The 17,638-nt window shown below is 34.8% G+C and overlaps 2 protein-coding genes across 4 annotated transcripts; one reads left to right on the top strand and one right to left on the bottom strand.

Moving 5' to 3' along the window:
* Nucleotides 1–6,128: 6,128 nt before the first annotated feature.
* Nucleotides 6,129–14,679, top strand: LOC136201385 (PHD finger protein EHD3). 3 transcript variants are annotated; one of them, XM_065992047.1, is made up of 7 exons: nucleotides 6,129–6,263; nucleotides 6,696–6,977; nucleotides 11,909–12,064; nucleotides 12,174–12,333; nucleotides 12,421–12,500; nucleotides 13,089–13,178; nucleotides 13,495–14,679. In XM_065992047.1, exons 2-7 carry the CDS (start codon nucleotides 6,735–6,737, stop codon nucleotides 14,374–14,376), a joined length of 1,611 nt encoding a protein of 536 aa, XP_065848119.1. In that variant the 5' UTR covers nucleotides 6,129–6,263; nucleotides 6,696–6,734; the 3' UTR covers nucleotides 14,377–14,679. The 3 variants fall into 3 exon arrangements, with proteins under 3 accessions (XP_065848119.1, XP_065848116.1, XP_065848118.1); XM_065992044.1 differs by having other exon boundaries at nucleotides 12,174–12,500; XM_065992046.1 differs by having other exon boundaries at nucleotides 6,146–6,263; nucleotides 6,714–6,977; nucleotides 12,174–12,500.
* A 401-nt stretch (nucleotides 14,680–15,080) lies between these two features.
* Nucleotides 15,081–16,513, bottom strand: LOC136201386 (caffeic acid 3-O-methyltransferase-like). The gene is made up of 3 exons (XM_065992048.1): nucleotides 15,678–16,513; nucleotides 15,543–15,607; nucleotides 15,081–15,471 (listed from the first exon to the last, which is right to left on the bottom strand). Exons 1-3 carry the CDS (start codon nucleotides 16,465–16,467, stop codon nucleotides 15,166–15,168), a joined length of 1,161 nt encoding a protein of 386 aa, XP_065848120.1. The 5' UTR covers nucleotides 16,468–16,513; the 3' UTR covers nucleotides 15,081–15,165.
* Between the last annotated feature and the right edge of the window lie 1,125 nt (nucleotides 16,514–17,638).

The following is a 17,638-nucleotide window of genomic DNA, read 5'->3' as shown; positions in this document are numbered from 1 at the left end:
CTTACGTTGCCTTTGCAATTCCGATGTCATTGATGCAAGTATGATGCATCCCGCGTGATCATCATCAGACTTATGCTTCTGGTAAGCATCGATCTCTTCGATGGGAGCATCATCAGATGGGGTAGGGGGGTATCGATGTATCAAGTGCACACCCTATCTTATCGAACTTCAAAACGATTTTGAGGTTGTGATACCAGTCGGAGAAGTTTGAACCGTTCAACTTGTTATCAGTAAGTATATTTTGCAGATTGGTTTTAGTCATGATTTTAGGAGTGTGTTTTAATTTAACCTAAGAGTGAGAAAGAGTAAACATATATTATTCGTTTGTTTTAAAGTATATCAATTTAAAATTATAGGACTTTATATTTTATCTTAAATTGCTCCCACTATTTTGCCAAATTAATAGCTCTCAATATTAATCCGAAGAATTTCACAAATTCTTTAATGGGCTAAGATCCTATCTAGTGAAATTTCGCCTTGAGTGACTCAACAAGCTAGCCCCATTCGATAGGTAGATTCGTGTAATCAATCATATCAACAATATGACTCCTAGGTTATTGGGTTACTAACCACATTAGTAACTAATACATCTTTGTTATTAATCCCAACCATATTGCCTACTAGCTTTGAACAACATGAGTAACTCATCCAATTATTCTAGGCTAGTTTAAGTCGTAACCTTATATTCATGAAAATGATTTTCGATAATTCAGGTGTTACCATAAGACCCCGAGCTTGAGTGACTCAACAACACAAAGGCCTCCAGTACTGCCGCCTGAATTATAATATTAGGGAGGCAACTATTTTATAACTTGCTTATTGACTTAACTTTTAATTAGTGAGGGATTTTTATTTTAATTAGTCTCATAATCTAACCTAGTCTTGATTTGCTTTAGCATACATCAGACACATACAATTTACATTGGTAGTTATTGACATATTATCTAAATTATTCCGTTGAGCCAGAAACGGAATAAAAGGTCAAACCTAGGGAAATACTAACTATTACATATTTCTCTTTAGGTCCTCCATCTTCTCCATGGTGCCTTGAAATTACATCAATATTAATTTCTATACTATTAAAGAAAACTTCAACTAATTTGAAGAGAATTAGATGAGAGGAGAAATTACAATAGATAGTAGATAGGCAGGACACGCATGCCTTATTTTCCAAAAATACCAAAAGACTAAATAGAGGGTCCAAATATGTTCATAACTCCAAACATGCATAGACTCAATTAAATAAATTTAATTGGTTGATCACATAAACTATTTATATAATACTTAGGTTAATCACATTAACTTGTTAAATTAACTTTCATCCAATTTTAATTCCATTCATTTTGTATCCCTTATATCTAATCTAATCAAACTGTAACAATTACATATTAGATTAATATAACTATACAAAAATTACATTATGCATATCCCAATTAATTTGTATAATTCATTTAACACTTTGATTTACATATATCAAATATTAAGTAAAACAAAACTTTTAAATAAATTCATTTTATTTGATAATCAAAACAGAAAACTACTTATTTCTGAAAACATATAAATATATCTTTGTTTCAAAACGATTTTAAAACAATTTTCAGAACATCAGAAAACTTTCAAAGATTTTCTGTTTCATCTTTTATTCAATAAAACAAACTTTTATTAATCTAACCATAAAACTATTAGTTTTTGTTATAATGATTATCAACCAAATTAATCAGAAACTTTTGCATAATCAATTTTAATTATCAGGTAATCAAAACTCTAATAAATATTTATTCAATCTGATTGAAAAACCTTTTATTTTCATATATGAAATAATGGATTTAACGCAGGCTCTGATACCACTGAAGGAAAATAGGCAAACGTTTGACAGTGGAAATATAAATTTTTTAACCTATTTCCTTAAACCAAGATCCGTTAATCGTTATTTCATACAATGAAGGATAGAATGAAATACCTTTTAGAAGAACTATCTACTGTTGCTAGCGAAGTGCCCTCAACTCTAATTCCGAGTTCACAAGCACAAACCAAAAAACAAGTTCAAACAAGTTAGAATCTCAACCAATGAATAGCAACCAAAATAGATTGCCTCTAACAAATCAACACAAGATCAAGGATAAAGAGAAAGAGATGAAATCAATTGAATGGAGGCAAGTGGTGGAAATTCGGTCCTCTACGGTAGGGGTCGAATTTCTCTCTCTATAAGGGATTGAGCACAATTCAACTATAAGGGGGGATATAAATAGCCTCTTGTATCTAAACCCTAGTTAGATAGAATTAAGTTACTTCTTTAGAGTTTTATTCTAAACAAATACTCCATAAATATTATCTACAGTTATTAGATAATTTCTTTAGAGTTTTATTCTAAATAAATACTCCATAAATATTATCTATAGTTTTTAGACATCTTCTTTAGAGTTTTATTCTAAATATAAAGATAACATTAAGTTGTTTGATAGAAGCAATTTAACCACTTTAAACCTTCTAACTTAATTATCCCATAATTAATTTAACCACAATTATTATCTAATCATATTGTCTAAAATAAATTAATTCCCACATGTATATATATAATACATGTATTTCGCCCCCTTCATTATTTAGACCTTTATGGACTATATTGGGCTTCCATCTATTAATTAACATCCATTCCTCTTTTTGGTTCCAAGTCTTATCTGTGACCCATTAGGTTCTTATTACTACTAGCCGTATATAACCATTAAATTAATTTCCCAAAATTACATTTAATCTTTGTATAACGGAATGAGTGTGAGGACTGTGATAGGTAGAACCGTAAACATTCCCCCAGAGCTATAAGAAGACAGGTCGATTCCATCGTTGACCTTTCCGTATTAGTTTCAGTATAATTCGATCCTTTATCAACTACATCCTTGAACAAAATCTTATGACTATGGATTATGTCAAGTCACATATATCGAGGCGTTTGTTTTACTTGTACAGGCCAAGTTAACTCCGAATAGATAGGTTAAGTGAAATCTCCATTTCAAGTCTTAAGCTATCACCTTGCAAGGATTTAGAGTCAAGTCTTCCACAAGCGATCCTTGGACGTATCTCCCATTTATCAGGAGTGACAAATGCTCAATCCAATGTTAACTATCCTGCAATTACTTCCTGTGATACCCAACGCCTGCCTGCACACACCCTAGAGTCATCTCTGTTATGGATCGTGTTTGAACAAAGTCAAAGTATCACATTCCATAATCCAGAATCACTAATTAACAATCATTTGAGTCTGAGGATTACTTATACCTATTAATACTAATGTGATGAACAAGTGACAAGGATAAATCCATCCATCCTGTTATCTCAAGTCGGGTCCCCAATCCTAATGAACTCCTTCACTAGATTCATGTAACTGTCCAGATATCTGCATATCTGAAGCTTGTGAGATCAGCTCTCTGTCTCGACAGAAAACATTGTTACATGCAAGTCTCTACAGTATTATGTCAATCCCTATTCAAAACATATTACTTGACTTGGGGTGGTTTTAAGTTTATTAGTTTATTATAATGTTTTGTCTCACTTCATGCTTGTATGAAAAATTTATAATCACTTTAAATAAACTTAGGGATTTCCTTTTATTTAGACTTATTTAGTTCTTAAAAGTAATTGCCTTTATATAGTTTGAAAACCATATCTTATTAAAACAAATGATATAAAGAACAATTCATTTACAGCTGGTTTATATCCTAGAACAATTGACTATAGGACACTAAACCCTAACATGGTGCTATTCCTCCAGAATCTGCCCGTGCCGGTCCTGCAATATTCAATGTTCTGAACTAAAGCTCTCAAAAGCTTCAGACCTATATTGAACATCTGAACTCCAGGAGCGTTGCTCATGGTCAACCTCCAGGTTCCTTCCCCATCATTGATGCTGACAAAAAAGGGGGAGAAAACCTATGAGGCCGAAGAAAAAGGAAAACAAGATAAGGCCACAACCTCTGGTGGACAAGCTTCAGTAGTAACATCTCAGAAGCAACAACATGCATCGAAAAGTAGAAAGTCTAATATAGTTCAAGTGAACTTTATACCTAAGTAGATAGGATAGGAACTTGTATGCTCGCCTTTCTTCTGTGCTTATAGACTATTAAGTCTTATCTGTTGTTTGATGGATGATTATATATACTATATTATCTTTTTCAATATTACGTCTAATTGATTACTTGCTTCTGATATAATGCCTTTCACACTTCTAATCTATCAACTCTGTTCAACCAACACTTAAACAAAAATAAATCAAAGGACAAACGCTTTGAGTACTGAAACTCAGATGCTCTGATACATAAATGATAGTAAGGACGTTACAACTTAACTCTGATATCCCACCAATGTAACTTTGATTCCTTAATTTTTATCACAAGGACTATATCTCAGTGTCATTATGACAATTTATTCCCTTGATATATTTCACTCTGATTACCATGCTTCTGACTCGGAACTTAATTTTACTATTGAACTCATATCGTCTAGCACTTTTCAATATTAAGTATCAATAGCTCAACCGTTACGGGGGAGAATCCAAAAGCAAAGTATGTCCGACTATTATGAGGGAGAATAATCCTATTGTTCTTAGCCTCTGAAATTTTTGCCAACATCAAAATGAGGGAGTTTGTTGAAACACAATTTCCACACTAATTTTGATTATGACAAAAATATTAGAAAGAAATTAATATTCCCGTGTTTGGTAAAACATTAAAATTAAATGTTGATTTGTTTGGACTAATGTGTTTGTTAAGTGTATGTTTGATTATGTGTAATTCAGAAAGAAATACTCAAAGGCCTTAAAGAATGGATCAAATGCCCAAAGATCAACTTCAACCCAATAGTTGGAAGGATCCAGAAGCTGAAAGCCATGCCTAAAAGAAGACTAATTCCGAAAGATAGAAGATCAAGGCATTAGAGACAAGATCAAACATTGACTCTGAACCACTAACAATGCATCACTAAATAAGGAAAGAAGCAGAAGCTCCAGACAGCTTGTCCCCTAGTCAGCTTGGAATCTTTGCCTCATTTGGTTAGACAGTCAGACTACCTTTGTCAAGACTCAAAAGCATGGCATCTCGAAGACACAACGGAAAAGAGAAGAACAACCATTGGCTGTGTACACTGGCTATTGAGGTTGAAAGCGACAAAAGATAGCTTTCCCTCCAATGGTTATTTTGAATTTCGAAATAACCAGCCTCAAAGTGTCACTACAAAGCCCCATCATTTGCTTCATTTGGATTTGATCATCAACACTGAAACCTAGAGAGAATCATTATTGAAGTTCCAAAAAGCAAAGCAAAAGCATATATACACTTATTGTATTCATTCGTGTAATAGCTTTGAGTTCTTTCATTGTGTTCTGAGTAAGAACAAAAACTATCAATGGCTTAGAAAAGTTCAGAAGCTCTTCTGTTTATTTCGGTTATAAGTGAACAACAAGAGAGGTAGATAGATAGCTGAGTGTTGAGTGTAAAGAAAGGTACTTTACAGAGCCTCTGTATCTATTGTAAGGGTTTGTGCTATACCTGTTGAAAAGAGTTCACTAGTGGATTAAAATATAGAAGCAGGTGTTCTGAGGACTGAATATAGGCAGGAGGCTGAAGCAGTATAAATCACTGCGTAACAATTTCTCTAACCCTTTCCTTCTAATATATTTATATCGCTTGCTTATGTGCTTAAAAATCTACAACTTGCGCTTGTAACTATTATACTCAAATGTTTAACAAAGTCCACACGGAGGCTACTCTAGTTAAGTGGCCTAGTGTTTTAATGTTCATATGCAAAATCAAGTCTTGTTCCTGTTTAACACAGCAAACAAAGTTTGCCTCTAATTCCGAGCAGTATTGTGCTATTGAATTAATGGTGAGAAAATTTTATAAAGTGTTAAATTTATCAATAGTTCCATACATCCCATTTAGAACTAAATTCTATCTCACAAAAGATCAATCCGGAGAACCTTATCGGAAACTGACACGTGTCAGTAACACCACGGCTGCCCCTTGCCTAGACGGGTAGGTTGCTAGATCCGAACCGTCCACATCCAATTAATACAAAAATTAGAAATAAGGAAAAAAAAAGGGAACAAAATAAAAGAGGAAAAACCAAACTGACTGTTCAAAAAAATTCAAAATAAACGCGGATAAGACCTGCAACTTGAGAGCCAAGTTCCCACCCCCTTCCACTATTCTTTATGTCTCTGAAACTCCAGTTACTCTCTCAGTCTTAGGGTTTCAGCAAGATTCTCTACTCGGGTATGTTTCATCTTCTTCTTTTAATTTCTGTTGATTCATTTTTTATGTGCTCTGTTTGGCAACTGAGAAAATGTGAAACCTCGAAAACATAAACAAGACGATGTTTTTAATCTTCAATGCAAAATCTTTTCAAGTATGAACGGAAATGGAGTGTAATGCGAGTAGTTGACTTAATTTTACTTGACAAACTGAAACCAGAAATAGAGAATTAGATGCGAAATCTTCTTCTTTCCCCTTTATTCTCTTTATGCTACATGTTTTCTTGGCTTCCAAGTATGGGCTCGGTTTCATGCTGATTCAATTGAAGAAAGTGGTACTTTTTTGTTTATTTTTAATTGATAGTCTGCTGTATCCGACTTTTCAATTGACGTTTCTCTTTGAATTTGGTTATCACTGAGGCACCTAATTTGCTGCTGAACCCCTCAAAATTAGGGTTTCTTGTTTTTCTAGCCATTCTCCGTGCTTAAAGATATGAGTGGTGAGGAAGGAACAAGCAAAGGCGTGAGCCCAAGTGAGGGAATTCACTGCTTGAAACGTGAAGCAACAGATAATGGTTTTGAGATCAGGAATCTGACTGACAGTGGTGAGTGCAGCTCAGTACTCGGTGTGGGTGTTCGAACTTACAAGAGGCGTAAGTATGCAAGGTCAAGTTCAGAGAGTAAAGGTCAAGTTCAGAGAGGTTCCATGGAAACTGCTAGTAAATTGGAAGATGAGGTATATCTTTGTCAGTGCATTCATCTCATATTGAGTAGTTTTTTAATTAGTAACTCAATGAGATTGACTTGTTATTCTGTTTCTCAATATTAACTCATGCTTAAGATGTTGCTAGTTTGTGAGTAAAATTTTAGTGTTTGCCTTGCAATGAATATGGTAAAGTCTTGAAAACTATATGTTTAACTTTACTTGGAAGTTCTACATGCAGAAAAAGATGTGCTTAATCGTACAAAACTTTGATTCCTGGTTAAGTTCATGATTAAATAGGCGTAAGATGCTATGAAGCACTGAAACGTTCGTCGGCCAACTTTTCAACGTTCTCGGAGATGTGGGAAACGTTTCCGGGCACGTTTCTATAATTAAGGCTTTTCCATTTCTAGAAAACGTTTCAGTGTCTAAACTCAAACCATTTGTACCTATTGCGACATGCAAACTCTGATTTCTTCTTCTTCTTCTTCTTCGAGTCTGGGTTGTTTTCTCTGTTTACATTCAAACTCTGATTTCTTCTTCTTCTTCTTCGAGTCTGGCGATTTTTTCTTCTTCGAGTCTGTTCTGGGTGGTTTTCTTTGTTTACATGCAAACTCTGATTTCTTCTTCTGGTTGGTTCCTTTTCTCCTCTTTCTTCTTGGTTTATTTTCTCTGTTTTCTGTTTCTTCTCAAATGATGTGGATGGATGCTTCTCGAATGTTGTGGTTGGGCTTTTTATGTTGTTGATGAATGTAAATTTGTGCACTTTTTATTCTTTTATTTTTTTATTTTTTTTTAATATAAAGAATTTAATTTTTAATGAAGATGGAAGTGAAATTGTTGAAGGAAGAAGTTCTAATGTGGACTAACTGTTTTAATTGTTTTAGTTATAATTATTTTAGACTATTTTAATTATAATTATGGAATTATGAATTCTACATTTTTATTGTTTTATATATATATTTATAATTTATTATTATTTTTATGTTTATTTTTTTTAATATTTATAAATATGCCCTTATATTTTTAATATTTACACGTTTCCATTTCCTATATTTTTTAGAAATTCTGTTTCCCCATTTCCATGCATCATAGGTAAGATGTCTTTCCTCTTTTGGGTGCGACTTTGGAAATAATGTCTTTCCTCTGTATGTAAATAGTTGCTGAGGGCGGTTTTGGATGTAGGAGCAATTGAAAAGGGTTTATCTGCATAGGGAACATGGAGCTTCTTTTAGGGTTGAATTTTTCTTTTATCCCAACCCAACACCTCTTTGTTTATATAAATGCTGGATTTACATTGCAGCACTTTATTAATGGAAAGTTTGGAGTTTATGATTGTCAAATTCTATCTGATCTGATGAGTTCTTTTGCCAGCAAATTGTGTGGGCTTTTGCTTCATACTTGGAGGTATATAGTTAGTCTTATAGAAAAACTTTTCTTTAGCAACACTTGTCGTTGAAATAAGTTTATCCTCACTTAGAAAATTTATTGGCTTGTACTTCATGTTCTATTTTAAGATCTTGGAGTAAAAAAAGAAACGCAATGATATTATTTTGTTCTGTTGAGCATTATGGAATTTTCAATTTTGTATTATAAAAAAGCGTTGGGCACATATTGAGCGTCAAAGACTCTTGAAGATGGGTATAACGTGAAGCCATGCCCGTGAGTGAAGTGAGGAACATATGGTAGCATCATAATTTATACAAAATATATTAGTAACATGTAATTATAAGAATACAATAGTAATTGATTTAACTCATATATGATGTGCCTGACATATCTCTACATTAGGCATTTCAATGCTAAAATCTATTAATATGCAAATTAATGAAGCAAAGCAATCATGAAATTGTACATAATTGAAATAAAGCCTTCGTAGCATCTAGCAAAAACAAAGAGACGAGGGGGAGGGGGAATACAATGACAACGAAAAAGTTCTAAGTGGGATATAAGAAGGGGAGATTGTGAGAAATGGGAAGTGATAATGAAAAATGATAAAGAGAATAGATTATAAAAAAGGTGGTTTGATGTTTGGATCTTTTTGAAGCAAAACTCAGCCTTGGTAGTATATTGCAATAGAGTTATGCAGGTGGAATGAAAATGGGAAGAGATAATGAAAAATGATGAAGGGAATAGATTATAAGGAAGGTGCTTTTCCTCTATAGCACTTTCAATGCATTGATGTTGTTCGGATTTTGTTGTGACCGTTCAACTTCGGTAGTATTCCATAAGACAGTTATTTAGGTGGGTCATTTAGCTTTTCTCTAGGCTCATACCATCTTTTTTGAGTGTTGAGCTAAAATATTATACATCGATTTTTTTTTTTAAGGCTAATATGATAATCTGGAGGGCGAGCCTTGGCGCAACGGTGAACGTTGTTGTCGTGTGACTGAGAGGTCACGGGTTCGAGTCTTAGGAGCGGCCTCTTGCCAAAAATTGGCAGGAGAAGGCTTGCCCCCAGTACACCCTTGTGGTGGGACCCCTTCCTGGACCCTCGCTTAAGCGGGGACGCTTAATGCACCGGACCGCCCATTATTAGGCTAATATGATAATCTGTTTCTCATTGGGTACAAATTTGTATTATAAAATAAATTCACATTTTTGAAACAGTCATGATGACTTATTAGAAAACTGATAAAAATGTTTCAACTTTTGACTGTAGTTTAGGATTTGTGGATCGGGAAATTAAGAGCTGCAATGAAGTAAGAGTGGTTTAGGTTCTGGCATTTTTGGGTTTGTCAAATTGATGTCCGAGGACAATGGAGTGGCTGGTTAGTGAACCTATGGCAAAACCATCTTTGGGCTTCTGTACTCGTCTAAATTTCTTCAATAAGCCCCTCTAGTTTGATTTGGACTTACTTGGTCTCTTTATTCTCATTGTTGGATTACCTAACTAATAAGTCTGTAAAATTTTATATACGAGAGAGGAATTAGATTTGTTAAACTTATAAATTTTATTATTTTGGTTAAAGTTGAGGGCCAAAAAGATTTGACATGAAGTTGAGATTTGCGTCCTGGCATTTTTTATACAGATCATTTTTTATCCTCAATTTTAATCAGAATTGTAAAATTTAAAAAATTTACTTATCCGATTCCTTTCTCGTATGTAGAATTTTGCAAATTCGTTTGTTAGGAGTTGGATTATCCGATAATTGGGAGCACTGGGCTAAGTAAGTCCAAATTAGATTAGAGTGGCTTATTGAAGATAAATAAATCAGTTGCAAATTGAGCTGGAAAAAAGAAATATAGTTGCATTGCATATTCTTTTTGACCAGGAAAGATATTCAAAGATTGAAGTTTTTTTTGGATAGGCTTAGTGAAGTGGCCAGGAGAATATTGGGGTGTGTGAAGATGTTGAATGATTTATTGTTAGTTATGGTCTTACAGGTTCTTTGCAACAGTTACAGGCTGGGGCTTGTTACAGTGAAAAAAACTGTTGATTTAAACAGTAATTGGTTCTCTTTTAAGGTGATTTTAGAAGGAAAAAAATTAGCGAGCATAAATGCTAAGAAAAATCATGGATTGCCCAAAATGCATGCATGTCTATTTTTTTCTTCCCGGAAGTTTCATGTGAATAACTTTAATATGCAGGTAGGTATAAAAGATCATAGCATTTTATTAGGGTTTATAATCCTAATCAGAAAATTAAATGAGACTAATTTAGACTTGAGGATAAAAAAAATTGTTCTCTTAGAAATCCTTTTACGGCACTTCAAGAGTTCAGACTCGGTTACTTTTTAGACAAACCATAAAGATTTGTTTCATTCACATGCAATCCTAGGGCTCATTAACATGAAACTGCTAAAAGGCTGATATTGGTTTTCCCTTGTAAAGCAGCCATTGCTTCAATCTTTTCTCAACCGAAGAACACTGTCCAATTGCCTATGATGTTTTCATATCGATGACTGGGTATTGTGAAAACCTGAATTTATTGATTAATTTAATTTGTACTACTTTCTGCTTGGATGATTTTGGCCTTTTAATGGAGATTCTAATCCCTCCATCTCAAAAAGGTAGTCTCTGTATTTGTATTTTGATCTGTCCCAAATTGTATTATATCTTCCTTGTAGATTATAATAAATTTTTTAGTTTCAACATGCCACTATTTAAAGTACATTGTTGTAACAAAATATATGAGAATTTGATTAATTTTTCATGGAACCATAAATTAAGCAATAATGACAAATTTAAGGAGGGATAATTTACGGAATTTATGTGCTCAAATTTGTCCACAAACTATCGTAATTATATTTTTTTAAAACAATGTAAAGGTTGAAACTGGACTATCTTTTTGGGATGGAGTACTATTTACTTATACCTTTTGTTCTATATGTGGGATGTGTTGTCAGTTTTGCTTTTCTGTCATGATTGATATGTAAAAATGCCTTTTTTTCCCCTTGTACCTGAATTCGAGAATGAGACTGAACCTCTATTCCCATTCTTTTACTCTTAAAAAGGGATATGGCCTATATCTGTTTAGAATACAAAAGATATAAATCTTGGTTGCTATTTAGGTTATCAAGCATTATATGTAGGAAAAACAATGATGAAACGTTGCAATAAACCACCAAATCAACAAGTGATCAGAAAATCTATATCATCGTACCTGCTTGACAACTGAAAGTAGCTAATACAATAATGCCGATGATGTGGCACTGGCTACAATTTAATGATGTATGGTTTATTCATTGGAGGTTCATGATGATGTTAGCAGGTGATGTTAATTTGTTATATGCTGCTCAAGATCTTATGAAATGAATGGAATAAAAATGTATTTAACTGTATTGTTTTGGATGAGGCATTATTTTGAGGCACAAAAAAAAAAAAAAAAAAGGAAGCATTCACCATGTGGTTCTTACAGCATGGTTTTCTTAGCTTACGTCTTATTTATCAAACGAATTTCAAATTGATTTAGTATTTTTGTTGATTTATGAAATTAATCCAGCTACATGTTATTTCTTTAGACCATAAAGGAACAATCAGACTGTCTTCCGAAGAAATATGCTTCTTTGGATGGTTCAAGAACCTTTGTCCTTGAATGCATTTGTCGGTCCTTAAATAATGATGATGGAGTTGGTATTCAGGGTTGCATCCGCGATGCACTTAAGATGGAAGTTCAGGTTTGTGCTGCTATCAAATAACATGTCTCTCAACAACATTAGCCATTTCAATTGCTTTTCTTTAGTAATATCCTTGTATTATCATTGAAGTTTTTGATTGTGTTTTTAGGATCCTGATACTCATGCCAAAGATAGGGAAAAATGCTCCTCACAATCGCAGAGCATACCTAATGGAACTCACTATGCAGCTAGAGAGCATGTGGTCATGTCGAATGAATCTTTAGATGGAACACACCGACCTGTCACTACGATGTGCCAGCGTACTTTCCGTAATATTATAAATTCTGAGAAGTTTACCTTACTCTGTAAGCTACTATTTGAGAATTCCCAAGAATTGAAGACTGATAAAATTTTAGGCTTAAGTCTCATACACACAAGGATGAGGGATGGCAGTTATGAACATATGCCTTTGCTTTTTTATGCAGATATTCAACTGGTAACTCTTTTACATCTTTCTTTCCTTAAAACTTTGTTTATGTTTATATAGGGTTGTATTATCTTGTGAAATATGTGCTGGACAAAGATGGTTCGAATATCTTGATTTTATGTCATTGTTTGTGCTGCATAGAAGTTGTAGGAGATGTTGAGATTCTAAGATGCTGATGTGCCAGAACTTGAAGTTTCTTTATTGAGAATCCTACTTCTGAAACCCGTTTCATCACTGCATATCACTCATTAAGCTTACAGGCTTTTTCCTAATTCCTTTTGCAGCTGCATTTCCTTCCTTTGTTTTCCCCAAATGTGCATAAGAAGCGATTGATTCTTTTGCACTTTCAGTGAAATTAAAAAAAGCCAAGAATATTGCTCATATCTTAGTCTTCCTTAATTTTCTTAATTTCCATCCAACTCAATTGCTTGTCTTTCTTTTCCATGGTTAGTTAAAAATAGCAGGACATGTTTATGACTAAAAAATCAACATAACTGCTATTTTGTATTCTTTTCAAGCTGAATTTGAATAGGATTCGTAAAAAGTTGCTATTTTTATTTGTTGTGCAAATAGTTTTTAACTCAGTATTTATTTCAGATGTGGAAAAAGCTTCAAGACATCGGTAAGGAGTTGAATTCAATCGCAAAAAGCCTCTCAGATGTATCATCGGCTTACTATAATGAGCAGGTAACATATCCAACATCGAGATATTGATTTTATCATACCAGAGATTGTGGTTCATGCTCAATACCTTTCCAAACTTTCATTGTTTTATTATAGCATGTGTGCATGAATCTTCTTATCGATTTCTTGTAGTGTACCAAAGTATTTTATCGTTTCTTGATATGGAATCATGTTGCAACTGTTCCAAGATTCCGTTATCTTATAATTAAGCTCTGTCATGCTTTATAAGATGTAATATCAGTAATTTTGTAGATGTGAATATTTTGTGGTGATGTAGTTTGTCTGAGAATATTTTTTAAATCTATCTGCTGCAAAGCAGTTCTACAACAGGAAATCTTATCAGAATGGTAAATCAGAGGAAATAGACCCTTGCAGGACATATTGTGTCTTCAGTTGTCAGCGCTGTGGTGGCAAAGCAGATGTGAGGGAATCTTTAGTTTGTGATTCATGCGAGGAAACATACCATGTATCTTGTATTGAACCTGCTGTTAAAGAGATTCCTCCAAGAACTTGGTACTGTACAAACTGTACTGCTAGAGGAATGGATTCTCCCCATGAGAATTGTATAGTGTGTGCAAGGCTGAATGCCCCCATAATTCAATGCACTCAAGCCAGTGCCAAAGGAGTATCTCCTGCAAATGAAAAAATGTTCAGTGACTTTGAAGAGGCTTCAAATTGCTCTAGGGATGATTTCTGCGAAGCATCAGGAGGAAGTAGAAGTGTTTGTTGTTGTAAAATTTGTGGAAGTGAGGTGGAAAATGGCGAAAAGGTAATGATATGTGAGCATATTGATTGCACTTATAAGTATTACCACATGCGTTGCCTGACAAGTAACCTGTTAAAATCGTATGGTCCTCGCTGGTATTGTCCTTCATGTCTGTGTAGAGTTTGCCTTGATGATAAAGATGATGATAAGATTGTTCTATGTGATGGGTGCGATCATGGATATCACATGTATTGCATGAATCCACCGCGAATGGCAGTGCCGAGAGGGAAATGGTTCTGCGTACATTGTCGTGTGAAACTCAGTAAAATAGGCAGGGCAAAGAGGCAGTATGAGAAACAGGGAAATAATACTAAACAGGAAGAGAAGGAACTGCACGAGAAATGTGTCCAAGAATTGGACAACAGTAGAGAAGGGATGGACATACTTCTAACAGCAGCTCTAGGACATACTTATAACAGCAGCCCTAGATTTTGAATGATGGTTGAGAAACAGATGATGTTTTATGGAAAATAGATTTTTGTCGAACAAGTAACTGCTGTGGAGGACTGACTAATCCTTGAATAGGTTGTAAACTCTTAGTTTTGCAGATATATGATTTGTGTAAGAATGTAAAATTAGCAAGTTCATGGGTCAGGAAACATTTGATCTCTGAGTTGATTACATATTTTTGAATTAAGATAATGTTCATCATCTCATATTTTCTCAGCAATGTTGTAAAATGGAAGCTATTTCCTGCAAACGGTTTGTTGTTTATAGTGAAAGGATATATGTTATGCATTGTTAAAGCAAAAAATGGAACTTGAATGTTGCAGTTGGGTTAATGCTTATGTGGGGTAGAGAATGAACTTATCATTCATTCACTCTCACAGTTTTCCTACATGTATTTTTTTTTTTTTGGCATACCAGAGGTCACGGGTTCGAGTCTTAGGAGCGGCCTCTTGCCAATTAAATTGGCAAGGGAAGGTTTGCCCCCAATACACCCTTGTGGTGGGACCCCTCCCCGGACCCTCGCTCAGCGGGGACGCGTAATGCGACCGGGCCGCCCTTTTTTTTTTTATTAAACCAAGATTGTAATTGGATTGCTCTTCATGATATAGAAAATATTATAATTTGAATGCAATGATTCCTCCTTTTTTCTTGTTGAATGAAATCACCTTTCAGCTAAGAAAAGTTAAAAGTAAAAATAAAAATTGCCCTTAAATCTTGCAGTCCAAACAAGAAATAAATAAAAACTAAAAGAAGAGATGTAGAAAAGTGAAATGATTATTGTTTGTGGAACTCCATGACCCAGGTGTTGTAAGCAGAGCATATGAGTTGACAGCCGGTAAAGCCAGAGTTGATTGCCAAGTTGTGATAGTCCTTTAGTGTCCTCTCCATTCCACCTGAAGTTTGTGCTAACATGAACATATCTTGCTCAAATACTATCTGTGTAGATACAGAGTTAGACTTGTCTGCTTCAACTGCTAAAACTGATTCCACTACTATCACTTTCCCTTTACTCGGAATTGCTTCCCAACATTTTTGAAGAAGTTTCAAGCAATATTCATCACTCCAACCATGGAGTATCCACTGCATCCATGCAACAAACATTTAATTGAGTTGAGTTGAGCATATCAGAAAACAGCATATACCATACTTACCTTCATGAAAACAGCATCTCCCTTAGGGACACTAATAAACATATCTCCACCCACATGCTCCACACCTATACAACAATAACATCAATTAATTATCAAAACAAAACTGCTTAATCCAATTAGAGAGAAATAACCTGCCTGGAAAGGAAGGTGCATCCGCTAAAACATGGGGCAAATCAAAATTAATGCCTTTGATTTGAGGGTACTTGGAAGTGATGAGATTTAGAGTAACTCCATTTCCACCGCCCACATCAACCAAAACTTTGAGTCCATCGAATCCTTTATAAACATGTAGAATCTTCTTGGCAATTAAAGCAGTGTGATTAGACATAGCTTGATTGAATACCTTATTGAACCTTTGATCAGTTCCTAAATATTCAAAATTTGTCATTCCGTAAGCCCTGTTGAATGGAATCCCTCCGTCAAGTATAACATCATTCAGATGGTACCAGCTCTTCATGAACACCTCATCGTGGTGCAACAGGAATAGAGGAGCAACAGATTCCCCTTCTTCACTCTGGTTCCAAGTTAGGAACTTGCAGATAGGAGCAGCAGAGTAAACTCTTTTCAATTCTCCATCAGATACAGATTCAGACACAAGAAGAATATCGTAGCTAGCCAAAAGGCGAAGCATGCGATCCAGAAGGAAAGGGGCATCTGGGTTTTTAGTGGGAATTCGAGCAGCAATTTCACAAGGAGAGAGGGAAAAACCATCGGATGTAGCTTTGAATATGATGTTAATGAGATTAAGCTCAATTGCTGATTTCAGTACCAGAGGAAGCACAGCAGCATTGGCTAGACGGACAGCCACTTTCCCCATCTCTTCTTCTTCTTCTTCTTCATGTTCGCCCATTGAATTACTCTCTTTACAGCTAACCACTTGGGGTTCAATTATGTTTGTTTCCATGTTCAGATCTAAACTAGACATAAAACAAAAATGTTTCGTTACTACAAACTACATTAAACATTTATTTGCCTTTCATAAAAACAAAAAACATTTATATTTATTTGCCTTTGTCTTATTTAAAAGGGTAAATTACAAGAATTTGAAGATCCATTTATATATTTAAATCTATTATACAACACATTATATATATAGATTATTTAATTTAAGAATTACTAACAATACCATTCATATATATATATATATATACAAGTATTGGTTGGGGGTATAATCACTTTTTGATTGAGGCAGTAAAAAAAGATATAGATTCTTAAACTAGAAGTACGGTACGATCCCACACGAGCTTGCCCTTCTGACAAGCGATGATACAAATCAAGATCAGATAAAAACCAAGCCATCTTTTAAATGGGTGAGTGTTCAGTAAGCAACTGAACTTAGCCCGAATCTTTCCCTATTCTTTACCCAAGTAATACCATTTCTTTATACTATATATTCTATGATTTACGGAGCTTAAGTAATAGGTATAGTAGCTTTACCATGGGGCCACCCTCTGTCTCGTCTAAGAGGTTAGTTCTCAAGAGGGTCTCTTAACGCCTTCTTCTTTCTTCTCATCAGAGTTATTTCAAAAAGACTTGCTATGGTAAGGAAGAAGGGGGAATAAGCACACTTGGAGAGCGTAGTAAAACGAGGAATTGTATCCTGTGTCCGAGAAAGATGAATCGCTCCCGAAAAGAAATCTATTGATTCTCTCCTAATTGGTTAGACCGTAGGTGCGCTGATTTACTTTACGGGCGAGGTCTCTGGTTCAAATCTAGGATGGCCCAGCTGCGCCAAAGAAAAGAATAGAAGAAGCATCTGACTCCTTCGTGCATGCTCCACTTGGGCTGGGGGATATAGCTCAGTTGGTAGAGCTCCGCTCTTACAATTGGGTCATTGTGGTTACAAGTTGGATGTCTAATTGTCCAGGTGGTAATGATCGTATCTTATACCTGAACCAATGGCTCACTTTTTTCTAAATAATGGGGAAGAGGACCGAAACATGCCACTGAAAGACTCTACTGAGACAAAGATGGGCTGTCAAGAACATAAAGGAGGTAAGAGTAAGAACATCTATTAGTCCGTATCGTGGGTCTACTTATTACAAAAGGCAAACATCCCTATTCCAAAACATTCAAATAGGTCCTCGGTGGGCATC

This window comes from Euphorbia lathyris, chromosome 7 (genome assembly GCF_963576675.1).
Source record: "Euphorbia lathyris chromosome 7, ddEupLath1.1, whole genome shotgun sequence".
NCBI classification, from domain to species: domain Eukaryota; kingdom Viridiplantae; phylum Streptophyta; class Magnoliopsida; order Malpighiales; family Euphorbiaceae; genus Euphorbia; species Euphorbia lathyris.
The sequence above is the reverse complement of the archived record's forward strand: the minus strand, read 5'-3'. Positions and strand labels throughout refer to the sequence as shown.